The 16353-nt window shown below is 47.8% G+C and overlaps 1 protein-coding gene across 1 annotated transcript; it reads right to left on the bottom strand.

The window, feature by feature from the left end:
* Positions 1–4695: 4695 nt before the first annotated feature.
* Positions 4696–6165, bottom strand: LOC124697398 (UDP-glycosyltransferase 73C4-like). The gene has a single exon (XM_047229996.1). The coding sequence runs from the start codon at positions 6163–6165 to the stop codon at positions 4696–4698; it is 1470 nt and encodes a 489-aa protein (XP_047085952.1).
* Between the last annotated feature and the right edge of the window lie 10188 nt (positions 6166–16353).

Below are 16353 nucleotides of genomic sequence, written 5' to 3' on the forward strand. Positions count from 1 at the left end.
CTTTGGGCAGGACAAGCACCGGGAGCGTCAGCGATGCTGAAGCTGCCCATCTCCATGAGCATCGTCATCAGTCAGTACTCAGTAGTCACATCTAGTACCGGCAATCAAGCGGAGGAAAAACAGCCCGGAAATCACTCCGCCGCGGCCACGGGCGCAACGGCCAAGTCGACAGGCAGGCTTGTCTACAGTACAGCGTGGGTAGGTGTGGCTGGACAACTGCTTCGTGGGCAAAAGATTGGGGATCGAGATCGCACATGCCGCCGAACTCAAGCACACGAGCGAGATGGGGATTTGGGGATGGGGGTGGGGGCGGGCAGTGGCCGGTCTTTGGCGTCGTCCCGGAGGGCCTAAGGGCATCTCCAACCGGGCGACCCATCCCGCGCCCGCGCGTCCGGATGGATCGAAACGGACAAAAACGCGGCCCAGCGCGCGGACCCATCCCTAAAACGGATGGCCGCGGCGTCCGGGACGACCCAAATGCGTGGCCGCGGACGCGAAAGGCTGGTCGCTCGCGTCCTCCCCTTGTCCGCCCTGGCCCGCCTGTCTGCCACCCAAAACACAAGGCCGCCGCACACATCTCCCCACCCGCTCCGCCGCCACCCACGGACCGGCGATTTCGGAGCGCGTCGACGCCGGCCATCGTCGTCGAGACGCCGGCAAGCGAGGCGGAAGCATAGGTCGAGGTCCCGCGCTGCTTTCGCCGCGTCGTAGCGAAGTCGGAGGACGCCGGCGCCGGCGTTGTTGTCCTCTCACCGTCGCGACACCTCCCGCCGTTCGCAGCCGCGCCGTTTCCGCCGGAGGTGAGCCCTCCTGCACCGTGTTTCCGGACCGCAAATCGGCTGAGACGGCCATGGCTGCGGGTCCCTAGAGAAGCATTTGGATCGCCTCCGCTCGCGAGGTGTTCGTTCAAAAGCTCGAACTAATATGTGTCCCTTTTCGGATCATGGTGGACGGCGACGACGAGTACTACTTCAAGAACTTCATCGACACGTCGTCGGAAGAGGAGTCCGACGACGAATTTTCACGGATCTCTGCGGTGCTCATCCACGAGCACATTGTCTCGCGGATCCCCGTGTTCCGGGGTCCTTGCCGGGGCGCGCGGCCGCCTTGGACCGCAAAGAGAACGCGGCCACGACCAGCTCTACAACGACTACTTCCAACCCAATCCATTGTTCGTGCCGCACTTGTTTCGCCGTCGTTTTCGGATGAACGAGGCCGCTGTTCCGCCGGATAATGGATGGCGTCAAGATCTACGACGACTACTTCGTGCGAAAGTGGATGCACTTGGCAAGGTAGGCCTCTCTTCGTACCGAAATGCACGGCAGCGATTAGGATGCTCGCATATGGCGTTGCCGGTGATTTCGTAGATGAGTACACGCGCATGAGTGAGTCAACCGGCCTGGAATCGATGTACGGGTTCTGCAGAGCGGTGATCGGTTCGTTCGGAGAACGAGTACCTCCGGCAACCAAATGCGAGAGGACACGGCTCGTCGTTGTCGATCAACGCTTCCGGGGGTTTCCTGGGATGCTTGGCAGCATAGACTGCATGCATTGGGAGTGGAAGAACTGCCCCTTTGGTTGGCGGGGGTCATACGGCGGCCATTCGAGGGGTGCACGGTCATTCTTGAAGCTGTTGCTTCCCATGACACATGGATTTGGCACTCATTCTTCGGAATGGCTGGCTCGCACAATGACATCAATGTCTTTGCAGCGCTCTCCGGTGTTTGATAGGCTAGCGTACGGTCGGTCCCCGATGTGGATTTTGAGATCAATGGCCACCACTACACCAAGGGGTACTACCTTGCTGATGGTATCTATCCACCTTGGGCTACACTCGTGAAGACAATCCGAAACCCCAGCTCCGAGCAGGAGGCAAGGTTTGCCAAAGAGCAGGAGGCAGCCCGGAAAGATGTCGAGCGGGCGTTTGGCATCCTCCAAGCTCGTTGGGCTATCGTCAGACACCCTGCCAGAGCCTGGGATGTGCAAACTCTGTGGGAGGTGATGACCGCTTGTGTAATCATGCATAACATGATTGTTGAGGTAGAGCGGGATGATTCACTCTTTGATAATGACTGGGACGGCCAAGGAGAGTTGGTTACTCCTCAACGTGCTCCGGCATCATTCCGGGACATTCTTCATGCGCACCATGAAATTCGAGATCTAGCTGTACACAACCAGCTTCGGGCTGATTTGGTCGAGCACATGTGGCAGCATGTAGGCAACAATGCTGCAAACAACAATGATGAAGGAGATCCTTAAGCCTAGAGCATTTTGTATCGTTTCTTCATTTTATTTGAATAATACTTTATCCTTGATTACATGGACTATGTAATGTGTAATACATTTAGAGCATTTCAACTATTTTATATATTTTTTCTATAATTTATTTTGCGTTTTTCTAGTGAATTTACAAGAAAAACATACCATGGGGCGCCGCGACCCAAATGCGGCGCGTTGGGCGCAGCGCGCGACCCAAACGGACGCGCGGACGCGGGGCACCGTCCGCGCGTCCGCTCGGGCACGCAAACGGCCCAAAACGGACGGCCCAGCGCGTCCGTTTGGGTCGCCCGGTTGGAGATGCCCTAAGGGCATCTCCAAGCGGGAGACCCAAACCCAAAAACGGACTCCGAATGGATCCGGATGGGTCAAAACTGCACCCAGTGGGGCAACCCATCCTAAAAGCGGATGCTCCCGACGTCCGGTTTAACCCAAAACTGACTCAAATCTCGGAACGATTTGGGTCGAGCCGGACACGAGCGCGCGTCCATTCTGTCCGGCCGGACACGCATTCTGGCCCATTTGCCAGAGAGACAAAGGCAACAAAATGGACCCCGCAACATTCTCTCTCCTCTGCCCCCCTTTCCCCCATGAAAATCCTTGGTACAGCCGCCGGAGTTTGGCTCGCCTCGTGGACTGCCGCCGTCACCTACTCATGGAGGCACCCGTCGCCGCCGGCTCCCTTTTTTTCACACCTGCCGGAAGTCGCTGGAGGCGAAACAAGCTCCGCGCCCGCGGTGAGCTTGGAGCCACGCCGGCGACATGAAACGGGGCAGCGTCCGCTGCGAGCTTGGAGCCTCGCGTGCTGTCCACCCGGCGGCGTCGAACTGCGGCAAGGGGCCACGCCCGCGGCGAGGACGGGGCCGCGCCCACGACGGCGAGGACGGGGCCGCGCCCACGACGGCGAGGACGGGGCTGCGCCCACGATGGCGACGAATGGGGCCGCGCCCGGGGCGGCGAACGGCTGCGGGCAAAGCCGCGTGCGCTGGGCCGTGTCAGGGTGGGGGCGGACGTCGCGGGCCGGAGTCGACGCGCGCGGCTGCGCGTGGCGCGGCGGGGCGGAGGTGGCCGTGACGAGGACGGGGCCGCGCCCGCGGCGCGGCGACGAGCGGGGCCGGGCGAACGGCGACGGACGCCGGCCGCGTCGGCGGGGAACGGGGACGGGGCGCGCACGGGCGGGGCGAACGGCGACGGAGTCGGCCGCGTCGGCACGGGCAGGGCGGAGCCGTGGCTCGGCGGCGACGAACGGAGCCGGCCACGTCGGCACGGGCGGGGCGGAGCCGTGGCCTGGCGGGCGGGGGCAGAGCCGTGGCCTGGCGGCGACGAACGGTCGGCCGCGTCGGCACGGGCGGGGGTGGAGCCGTGGCATGGCGGGGCGGGGTCGCTGGGCTTCTTCTTGCCAACTAGTAGTAGTATAGCTGGAGAAGAGGAATAGGGATGAGTCACTGCGCGCGTTGGGGAAAAAATAAAGCCACGGACGTCCTTGTCTGTCCGCGTCTCCAGAAGGCGACCCAAACAGCTAAAATCGGACGCGAAAACGCATCCGTTTGGATCTCTGCGTTGGAGATGCCCTAGGGTTTCAAAGGATACGCCTGGGAGAGAAACAAAGGGAGAAATACAGAGGGAGGGCCGTGAGGAGGCGGATCTGGCCGGCGCCAGAGAAGAAGACCGGGTAGGTGCATCGGTGCCCGCGTTAATCAATTAGGAGGTCGGCTGGAACGAACCGTTTTTTATGTTGACTAACCGGTGGCAGCTTGTGTAATTTTATCAGATAATCAAGGGCAACAAAAAACGGACCAACAAGAAACCTTATTTTCTTTATTATTAGGTATAGATAAATAATGGTTTTTCTATATGTGTGCATTATAACGTGTTCCAAATGGGGCGTGGTGGTAGACTCTGCCGCGGCAGCGTTCTGGTGAAATTCCCTGCTGCGGCAGAGTCTGCCGCAGCAGCGAAGCGCCCCAAAATGCAGCCGCGGCAGAAACCCCCAAAACGCAGCCGCGGCAGAATCCTTTTTAATACCATTTCCTTTAACACAGGAAGCGTTGCACCGGTTGGGCAACCGGTAAAACTCAGTGCTAATGCTTCGTTTTCCACTAGTGTTCCCACTCATGCAAATCTTCCCGGATGCAAAAAAAAAAAAATATCTTCACGAGTACCCAAACACGTCTCGAGTACATATGGAGGTACACGAGTATGGAAAACTGCAAAACCACGCGCACTTTATTTCGGTACTAGAGTTATTAGCAAAGAAAATTGGTACATCATGCATGCATATAGCAATAGGTACAGACCTGAAGGAAATGGTATTAAAAAGGAAAAAAAATTACCGAGAGGTATACGGAGGAGTAACATAAGAATGAAAACAGAGCAACAAACTGATGATGGAGGTGCGCGTGGCTTAGTGTTGACTTGCTAGATTCTCTTTGCAGCTGCTGCCATGAGATCATCGATGAGACGATGCAAATCACGGTGCGAGGAGCCTCCTTGCACCACGGCTGCGCGTACCTTTGCGGCGAGGTCCATGACCTTGATTCTCGCAGCGTCGCCGAGCCCGCCAGGTCGCATGAACTCTGTCAATGCCCGTGCCACGTCTTTGGCCGGTACCAGCTCGTGTTCCTGATAAGTCTCGCTCCGTAGGCCGGCTCCATCTGGCCACAGCCGCTCCCCGATTCCTAGGACTTGCGTGACTTGCCTCTCGGTGATGAACTGTTCATAGAAGATGGGCCATGTTAGCACAGGCACGCCGGCGGCCACCGTCTCTAGGATGGAGTTCCACCCACACTGGGTCACAAAAGCACCCACCGCCGGATGTCCTAGTATAGCCGTCTGTGGAGCCCAGGCTTTGATGATGAGCCCCCTATCTTGTACACGCTCCTCCCAACCTCTTGGCGGAGTCCACTCTCCCCTCACAACCCATAAGAAGGAATGCCCCGAGGACTCCAGCCCCAAGGCAATCTCCTCCAGCTGAGCATCCTTGACGACAGCGATGGTGCCGAAGGACAAGTACACCACCGAACGGTTTGGCTTGGAGTCAAGCCAATCCATGATGTAGCACTCACCAGCTGTGGCTGTGGCTGTGGGTGGCTGCGAGCATGATGCATGCAGCAGCGCCACTGGCCCTAGGAAGTATGCCCGCTTCACGTAGCCTCTGCGCATGTACATGTCGCAATAATTTTTCTCCAAGTCTGCTGATGTGTTCATGGCGAGGCCGAAGCAGTCAGCTTGAAGCGAATCCATCGTCCTATGGTATGAGCAGTCATTCACCCTAATAAACTCCGGCACCTCGGACCTTGGGATCCGTATAGCAGGGACGGGAAACTCGGGGACCTCATTTATGTCGTCGATGACAACGTCCATCAGGTGACGCACGGCGAGCGTCGAGAAGGCGCCCATGACGCTGAATATCACGCACGGCACGCTGAGCTCATCGGCGACGGGGCTGTTCCAGATGAACATCATGTCGTTGACGATGGCGTTAGCATGCTGCGCCCGGATGAGCGCCTCATGCGTGGGCCGCATCACCTCCTCCGTTAGGCTACCCTCGATGAAGCGCGACGATACGTCCTGGTTCCCGGCCTTACAGGCGTTCTCCACACCCTGGGGGATGCCTTCAATTGTTGGGAACGGGTAGGTCACTATCTTGACGGCTTCTGGTTTTGGATTATGCTCACAGCCCAAGAAGGATTGGACGATCGAGACATTCGCCGGCGTGACCGCCACAGTTACTTCTACGGACTCATTAGCTGCAACAAGGCTAATCGCTAGCTCAGTGAAGGGCTTGATGTGACTATTTGCGAAGTAAGGAATGAGAAGTACACGAAACTTTTTGGTGTTGGTGCCGGTGGTGCTGGCTGTAGCCGTGGGGATAGTGTAAGAGGCCATTTTTTTCCTTTTGACTAATCGGAAACCGGGTTGTGCTTTCATAGCTGGAACGCCAGTATGCCTATAAGTAAGGGTAGACACGAGCCGGCTCGGTCTAGGCTCGGTGTGATTTGGCTCGCCCATTTTCAGCTTGGCTCGGGTTGGCTCGCTGGGCTGACGAGCTGGAAAAAGGGGCTCGGTTCGGGCATCTAAAACTCGGTCCGGCTCGGTGTGGCTCGCGAGCCTGGCGCCCTTACTCACTGCCAGGTGGGCCCACGATGTCGAAGCAGCAACAGGCCAACAACGTTGGCGCGTTGGATGAACTGGGCGCGCGTGCACGTCGACACGACCTCGAACAAGAGCGTGTGAAAGCTGCTCCACGGCCACCGGCGGTAGCCGATGGGGATGGTGGAGACGGCGAGTCGCAGCTAGGAGGCAGAGAGGGCTTCTGCTTCCCCCCCCCCCCTCCATTGCATCGTCGATAAAGACGGCGGGTTGCGCGGCCGGTAGACGACAGGTCGCGGGATAGGGGAGGGGCGGATGCCTCGAGCGGACAGCTAGGAGGCAGCGGCGGTGGTGGCCGGCATCGCGTGGGCAGGGTGGCGGCGGTGAAATCGCGTGGGTAGGGACATCGCGTGGGTGACGAGGAGAGACAGCTAGCACATCTCACTTTCAACTATGTGCTTCCGGTACATTATGTTGAACCGTTCAAATTTCACGTTGGTAGATCCCAACGTTTTTGAAATATGTATCACTTTACACACGACACAAATTATGTATGCCACACAAGAATTTTCATTAACCATGGAAGCAATATTAATTTTGATGTCCACATAAACATAGTTTGATATGCTTCAAAAAAAAGTTTTTTACATAGAAGCAAAATTCAGCTCTAACGGAAGCAAATATTAGTCGCAAAGGAAGCAAAAAATAAATAACATCAGAAGTTTGCATGCCTGAATTTTGCAAAAATTGCATGTTAACGGAAGCAAATTTGCATGCCTGAAATTTTGCTAAATTGTTGCTAGTTTCCTTCAAAACGGGGTTTTTGGTTTCCTAAAAATCCTGAAGAGTTGAGTTTGGGAAGCAGTCAAGGTGTATCCTAGTAATTAGTGGTTTCTGTTGATACGAGCAGTTATTTTGGAGCATGCAATCAGGCGCTGATTTCATGGAAACTCACACCGAGCCTTCTCAACGTCCAGAATGCTTACTATCGTGCGGCTACAAAATGCATGGTCCGAGGGGAAGCCAAAAATCAGGCGCCGATTCCTAGTGGCCCCCGTTGTTATGGCGCAGCAGTATTATCCCACAATATCTATGTCATGTTTAATTACTATACCCAATTACTCGCTAACTACTCCTTTCCTTTCATCATGCACCTCCCGTTTAACTAAGGGAACATGCCAAATACTCCTTTCTTTTTATCATGCACCGTTTAATTACGGGCCAAATATTCATGGTGCAAAAGTATGATCCGACAATCCCTCATTAGCATTTGATTATAGCCAACTACTCACCAACTACTCCTTTCCTATCATCATGAAGCTCCAATTTAATTATGGGCCAATTCCAACAATCTCTCGGTCCTATGTATTCATTACAGTAGTATGGACCAAACATTCAGGTCAATATTTAATAATGGGACAAACATTTATGGTATAACAGTATTATCCCACAATCCCTCTGTCCTATCTAATTATAGCTAATTACACACCAACTGCTCCTTTCCTTTTACCATTACATCACGCGGCCGCGCATGCATCCAGGTTTCATGCTAAAATAAAGGTCGCACGTTGCCCACCTCACCCATAATTCCGGTCAGCTCCTCCCAAACTGATCACTAAAATCCCACTCGGTTCGCTCCTCCAAAAAAAGTTGCTGCGTCCGCCTCGTGTAGTCTTCGTCGCCGCCACCCTGACCGTCGGTGGCCTGCGGTCTAGAGTCGATCGGGGCGGCATAGCTAGGCCGGCAAGGGTGTAGTACTGACTCCGGACAAAGCAGCCTGTCGGAGATTGCTTCCTTGAACGTCTATACAAATTGGATATATAGGTAATTCAAACTAAATTTGATCATCGTTTATGCTGAATTACCATAAAGTTGCTGCTCCTTTCTGGCTTGATCTCATAGTCAGCTTGGAGCTGCTCTGATCTTACCGTGGCGGTTTATCTGGTCTTGCCGTAACGGCACTACTCCGATCTGACGGTGTGGCTCGCCAACAACGACATCCATATGGATTGATCGGACGGGAGAATGCATCCTCCACAGCAACCGGTATGAAAAAGAATTGTCGCCGCGAGATTTTTTTTACATGATTTCTTCGATGTTGGATCACTATTTTCATGCCGGGGTTTTATTTAAAATAGGTCGATGCTATCAACAGTATTGGGACTGCATTCTGCCTACAAATCCTAGCCAAGTCATCAATGAATTTCATCCAGATGGCGTGGCTTATGTTCGATGAGGAAGACCAACAGCAGAAGCAAGCGAGCATGCGACGTGTCATTCAAGGGCCAAAGCCTCATGGAATGATGTCTCCATGTGCCAAAGGAAATGAACCAAGTGTTTGTAACACATTGTTGCTTATGCATCCATAAAACATACCGTCTTGTAGAATGAAGCAAATTTGTTGTATGTAGGAAGCGTATGAAAGTGCAACACTGCTATTTTTGATAACTTGAAGGAAGCAAATACGTATATTGTCTGAAATATGTCAAATGAATGTATGAAGCACTAAAAGGTACTCCAAGTCTCCAAGTATAGGAATGAATCTTCCACAAAAAAAAAGAAAATATTGCAGGTTTCCTTACTTGTATGCTTCAAATATGTATCTTGTTTGAAATATGTTAATTGAATGTATGAAGCACTAAAATGTACTGTAAGTATAGGAATGAAGCTTCCACACACAAAAATAATGTTGCATGTTTACAATACTCAGTGTGCTTCATAGGCATATGAATGAAGCTTCTGGCACATAAATCAACTATGTGCTTCCGGTACATTATGTTGAACCGTTCAAATTTCACGTTGGTAGATCCCAATGTTTTTGAAATATGTATCACTTTACACACGATACAAATTATGTATGCCACACAAGAATTTTCATTAACCATGGAAGCAATATTAATTTTGATGTCCACATAAACATAGTTTGATATGCTTCAAAAAAAAAGTTTTTTACATAGAAGCAAAATTCAGCTCTACCGGAAGCAAATATTAGTCGCAAAGGAAGCAAAAAATAAATAACATCAGAAGTTTGCATGCCTGAATTTTGCAAAAATTGCATGTTAACGGAAGCAAATTTGCATGCCTGAAACTTTGCTAAATTGTTGCTAGTTTCCTTCAAAACGGGGTTTTTGGTTTCCTAAAAATCCTGAAGAGTTGAGTTTGGGAAGCAGTCAAGGTATATCCTAGTAATTAGTGGTTTCTGTTGATACGAGCAGTTATTTTGGAGCATGCAATCAGGCGCTGATTTCATGGAAACTCACACCGAGCCTTCTCAACGTCCAGAATGCTTACTATCGTGCGGCTACAGAATGCATGGTCCGACGGGAAGCCACAAATCGGGCGCCGATTCCTAGAGGCCCCCGTTGTTATGGCGCAGCAGTATTATCCCACAATATCTATGTCATGTTTAATTACTATACCCAATTACTCGCTAACTACTCCTTTCCTTTCATCATGCACCTCCCGTTTAACTAAGGGAACATGCCAAATACTCCTTTCTTTTTATCATGCACCGTTTAATTACGGGCCAAATATTCATGGTGCATAAGTATGATCCGACAATCCCTCAGTAGTGTTTGATTATAGCCAACTACTCACCAACTACTCCTTTCCTATCATCATGAAGCTCCCATTTAATTATGGGCCAATTCCAACAATCTCTAGGTCCTATGTATTCATTACAGTAGTATGGACCAAACATTCAGGTCACTATTTAATAATGGGACAAACATTTATGGTATAACAGTATTATCCCACAATCCCTCTGTCCTATCTAATTATAGCTAATTACACACCAACTGCTCCTTTCCTTTTACCATTACATCACGCGGCGCGCATGCATCCAGGTTTCATGCTAAAATAAAGGTCGCACGTTCCCACCTCACCCATAATTCCGGTCAGCTCCTCCCAAACTAATCACTAAAATCCCACTCGGTTCGCTCCTCCAAAATAAGTTGCTGCGTCCGCCTCGTGTAGTCGTCGTCGCCGCCACCCTGACTGTCGGTGGCCTGCGGTCTAGACTTGATCGGGGCGGCATAGCCAGGCCGGCAAGGGTGTAGTACTAACTTCGGACAAAGCAGCCTGTCGGAGATTGCGTCCTTGAACGTCTATACAAATCGGATATATAGGTAATTCAAACTAAATTTGATCATCGGTTATGCTGAATTACCATAAAGTTGCTGCTCCTTTCTGGCTTGATCTCGTAGTCAGCTTGGAGCTGCTCTGATCTTACCGTGGCGGTTTATCTGGTCTTGCCGTAACGGCACTACTCCGATCTAACGGTGTGGCTCGCCAACAACGATATCCATATGGATTGATCGAACGGGAGAATGCATCCTCCACACCAACCGGTATGAAAAAGAATTGTCGCCGCGAGATTTTTTTTACATGATTTCTTCGATGTTGGATCACTATTTTCATGCCGGGGTTTTATTTAAAATAGGTCGATGCTATCAACAGTATTGGGACTGCATTCTGCCTACAAATCCTAGCCAAGTCATCAATGAATTTCATCCAGATGGCGTGGCTTATGTTCGACGAGGAAGACCAACAACAGAAGCAAGCGAGCATGCGGCGTGTCATTCAAGGGCTAAAGCCTCATGGAATGATGTCTCCATGTGCCAAAGGAAATGAACCAAGTGTTTGTAACACATTGTTGCTTATGCATCCATAAAACATACCGTCTTGTAGAATGAAGCAAATTTGTTGTATGTAGGAAGCGTATGAAAGTGCAACACTGCTATTTTTGATAACTTGAAGGAAGCAAATACGTATATTGTCTGAAATATGTCAAATGAATGTATGAAGCACTAAAATGTACTCCAAGTCTCCAAGTATAGGAATGAATCTTCCACACAAAAAAGAAAATATTGCATGTTTCCTTACTTGTATGCTTCAAATATGTATCTTGTTTGAAATATGTTAATTGAATGTATGAAGCACTAAAATGTACTGTAAGTATAGGAATGAAGCTTCCACACACAAAAATAATGTTGCATGTTTACAATACTCAGTGTGCTTCATAGGCATATGAATGAAGCTTCTGGCACACAAATCAACTATGTGCTTCCGGTACATTATGTTGAACCGTTCAAATTTCACGTTGGTAGATCCCAACGTTTTTGAAATATGTATCACTTTACACACGACACAAATTATGTATGCCACACAAGAATTTTCATTAACCATGGAAGCAATATTAATTTTGATGTCCACATAAACATAGTTTGATATGCTTCAAAAAAAAGTTTTTACATAGAAGCAAAATTCAGCTCTAACGGAAGCAAATACTAGTCGCAAAGGAAGCAAAAAATAAATAACATCAGAAGTTTGCATGCCTGAATTTTGCAAAAATTGCATGTTAACGGAAGCAAATTTGCATGCCTGAAATTTTGCTAAATTGTTGCTAGTTTCCTTCAAAACGGGGTTTTTGGTTTCCTAAAAATCCTGAAGAGTTGACTTTGGGAAGTAGTCAAGGTGTATCCTAGTAATTAGTGGTTTCTGTTGATACGAGCAGTTATTTTGGAGCATGCAATCAGGCGCTGATTTCATGGAAACTCACACCGAGCCTTCTCAAAATCCAGAATGCTTACTATCGTGCGGCTACAGAATGCATGGTCCGACGGGAAGCCACAAATCAGGCGCCGATTCCTAGTGGCCCCCGTTGTTATGGCGCAGCAGTATTATCCCACAATATCTATGTCATGTTTAATTACTATACCCAATTACTCGCTAACTACTCCTTTCCTTTCATCATGCACCTCCCGTTTAACTAAGGGAACATGCCAAATACTCCTTTCTTTTTATCATGCACCGTTTAATTACGGGCCAAATATTCATGGTGCAAAACTATGATCCGACAATCCCTCAGTAGTGTTTGATTATAGCCAACTACTCAGCAACTACTCCTTTCCTATCATCATGAAGCTCCCATTTAATTATGGGACAATTCCAACAATCTCTCGGTCCTATGTATTCATTACAGTAGTATGGACCAAACATTCAGGTCACTATTTAATAATGGGACAAACATTTATGGTATAACAGTATTATCCCACAATCCCTCTGTCTTATCTAATTATAGCTAATTACACACCAACTGCTCCTTTCCTTTTACCATTACATCACGCGGCGCGCATGCAACCAGGTTTCATGCTAAAATAAAGGTCGCACGTTGCCCACCTCACCCATAATTCCGGTCAGCTCCTCCCAAACTGATCACTAAAATCCCACTCAGTTCGCTCCTCCAAAAAAAGTTGCTGCGTCCTCCTCGTGTAGTCGTCATCGCCGCCACCCTGACCGTCGGTGGCCTGCGGTCTAGAGTCGATCGGGGCGGCATAGCCAGGCCGGCAAGGGTGTAGTACTGACTCCGGACAAAGCAGCCTGTCGGAGATTGCTTCCTTGAACGTCTATACAAATCGGATATATAGGTAATTCAAAATAAATTTGATCATCGTTTATGCTGAATTACCATAAAGTTGCTGCTCCTTTCTGGCTTGATCTCATAGTCAGCTTGGAGCTACTCTGATCTTACCGTGGCGGTTTATCTGGTCTTGCCGTAACGGCACTACTCCGATCTGACGGTGTGGCTCGCCAACAACGACATCCATATGGATTGATCGGACGGGAGAAGGCATCCTCCACACCAACCGGTATGAAAAAGAATTGTCGCCGCGAGATTTTTTTTACATGATTTCTTCGATGTTGGATCACTATTTTCATGCCGGGGTTTTATTTAAAATAGGTCAATGCTGTCAACAGTATTTGGACTGCATTCTGCCTAGAAATCCTAGCCAAGTCATCAATGAATTTCATCCAGATGGCGTGGCTTATGTTCGACGAGGAAGACCAACAGCAGAAGCAAGCGAGCATGCGGCGTGTCATTCAAGGGCTAAAGCCTCATGGAATGATGTCTCCATGTGCCAAAGAAAATGAACCAAGTGTTTGTAACACATTGTTGCTTATGCATCCATAAAACATACCGTCTCGTAGAATGAAGCAAATTTGTTGTATGTAGGAAGGTATGAAAGTGCAACACTGCTATTTTTGATAACTTGAAGGAAGCAAATACGTATATTGTCTGAAATATGTCAAATGAATGGATGAAGCACTAAAATGTACTCCAAGTCTCCAAGCATAGGAATGAATCTTCCACTAAAAAAAGAAAATATTGCAGGTTTCCTTACTTGTATGCTTCAAATATGTATCTTGTTTGAAATATGTTAATTGAATGTATGAAGCACTAAAATGTAGGGAGTGGTGTTTTGGAACATGGGTGCATATGCTCCCTATATTTTGAAATGCATCTTACACATGTTTTAAATTTCAAAAAATTGAAACAAAAAATCCGCACGTACATCTTTACGTGATACGCGCTTACAAAGTCGTTTCATAAAAAATCGACTTATCATGTGACGTGTGTAAAAAAGATAAAATTCAGTGCTAAAAATAATGTTTTTCACAAGATAAACTTTCTTATTTTTACATAGATCACAAAAAATATTGGTTTTTCGTGAAACTTGACAAACATTCATATATTATGGAGATGTACATGTAGAATTTTTCGTCCAAATTTTTCGACATTTCAAAACATGATTTTTTGGTAGAGGGAGCATACGCACCCGGGAGCCGAATTGAATTTCCGTAAAATGTACTGTAAGTATAGGAATGAAGCTTCCACACACAAAAATAATGTTGCATGTTTACAATACTCAGCGTGCTTCATAGGCATATGAATGAAGCTTCTGGCACATAAATCAACTATGTGCTTCCGGTACATTATGTTGAACCGTTCAAATTTCACGTTGGTAGATCCCAACATTTTTGAAATATGTATCACTTTACACACGACACAAATTATGTATGCCACACAAGAATTTTCATTAACCATGGAAGCAATATTAATTTTGATGTCCACATAAACATAGTTTGATATGCTTCAAAAAAAGTTTTTTACATAGAAGCAAAATTCAGCTCTAACGGAAGCAAATATTAGTCGCAAAGGAAGCAAAAAATAAATAACATCAGAAGTTTGCATGCCTGAATTTTGCAAAAATTGCATGTTAACGGAAGCAAATTTGCATGCCTGAAATTTTGCTAAATTGTTGCTAGTTTCCTTCAAAACGGGGTTTTTCGTTTCCTAAAAATCCTGAAGAGTTGAGTTTGGGAAGCAGTCAAGGTGTATCCTAGTAATTAGTGGTTTCTGTTGATACGAGCAGTTATTTTGGAGCATGCAATCAGGCGCTGATTTCATGGAAACTCACACCGAGCCTTCTTCAAAATCTAACGTCCAGAATGCTTACTATCGTGCGGCTACAGAATGCATGGTCCGACGGGAAGCCACAAATCAGGCGTCGATTCCTAGTGGCCCCCGTTGTTATGGCGCAGCAGTATTATCCCACAATATCTATGTCATGTTTAATTACTATACCCAATTACTCGCTAACTACTCCTTTTCTTTCATCATGCACCTCCCGTTTAACTAAGGGAACATGCCAAATACTTCTTTCTTTTTATCATGCACCGTTTAATTACGGGCCAAATATTCATGGTGCATAAGTATGATCCGACAATCCCTCAGTAGTGTTTGATTATAGCCAACTACTCACCTACTACTCCTTTCCTATCATCATGAAGCTCCCATTTAATTATGGGCCAATTCCAACAATCTCTCGGTCCTATGTATTCATTACAGTAGTATGGACCAAACATTCAGGTCACTATTTAATAATGGGACAAATATTTATGGTATAACAGTATTATCTCACAATCCCTCTGTCCTATCTAATTATAGCTAATTACACACCAACTGCTACTTTCATACTACTGTAACCCCCATTTAATTATGGGAATATCATCATGCAACCCCCATTTAATTATGGGCCAATTCCAACTACTCCTTTTATTTTATCATGCACCATTTAATTACGGACCAAACATTTATGTCACTAATTAACTACGGGGCAAATATTTATGGTGCAACATTATTATCCAACAATCCCTTTGTTCTACAGAGTATCTAATTATAGCTACTTACTCGCAAACTGCTCATTTCCTTTTATCATCCACCTCCAATTTAATTACACGGACCAAACTTTTCTTTCATCATTGATTGCTCAATAGTATTATCTAAGAATCCCCGGTCTTGTTTAATTATAAATAAGGACACAAAAATTATTGCGGGTGGTGGTGCTGGACGTAGGCGTTGGGATAGTGTTAGATGTTGTTTTGCCTATGGACTGGGCGGAAGCTAGGTTGTGCTTTGATTAGTTGGGGCGCCGGTATATGCCTATAAGTAACTAAGATAAGATGTAAATGATTAATATCTTAAAATACTACCATACTACACCAAATTAATCTAGTTTTTATATCTTTATGTAGACATTAATTAATCACAGGAGGTTCACGTTTCACAGAAGGTTCTTGTGAGCCTTTGGAATTCATCGGTTTCTTGGTGTACTGTGGATTTTTTTTCCGATTTTTTTTTCGAGGTTAACGGGGGGGGGGGGAACCCCACCGTTTGTTATTATAATTCGAGTGGCCAAGTAGCCGGTCTATATGTACATGGTGAGAGGTACAGAGGGGGAAGGAGGGAGAAACGTGGCTCAGTCAAGCTTTGGCCAAAACATAAGACCGCAGCCTGTCCAAGCCTTCACGGTCGGCTGGCGACAATCGCCACCGCCAAAGAACAAGGTCGTCGCAAGCTCGGAACAACGTGGAACTCGGGGTCGAGGGTCTTCCGTTGAAGACAAGATCATTGCGACTCTTCCATATGGCCCAGAGAGTCGTCGCAACCCCCATGCGCCAAGTAGAATTTTTTTCCGATTAGCGGCCAGATCATAAAGCATTTATCCTAATTAATGTATCTTGTCACTGAATTGACTTAAAGTTTCTTAGACCCAGTATACGATTTGCATAAGAGCAAGTACAATAAGTCCTAGTCAGCTGGCTATAAGGATTAAAATAGTATATTGTTGCTTAGTTGGA

Source organism: Lolium rigidum, chromosome 3, assembly GCF_022539505.1.
Source record: "Lolium rigidum isolate FL_2022 chromosome 3, APGP_CSIRO_Lrig_0.1, whole genome shotgun sequence".
Taxonomy (NCBI): Eukaryota; Viridiplantae; Streptophyta; class Magnoliopsida; order Poales; family Poaceae; genus Lolium; species Lolium rigidum.

Bases quoted from the DNA above. Each gene is read 5' to 3' on its own strand.
- LOC124697398 (XM_047229996.1), bottom strand. From the start codon at position 6,165: ATGGCCTCTTACACTATCCCCACGGCTACAGCCAGCACCACCGGCACC.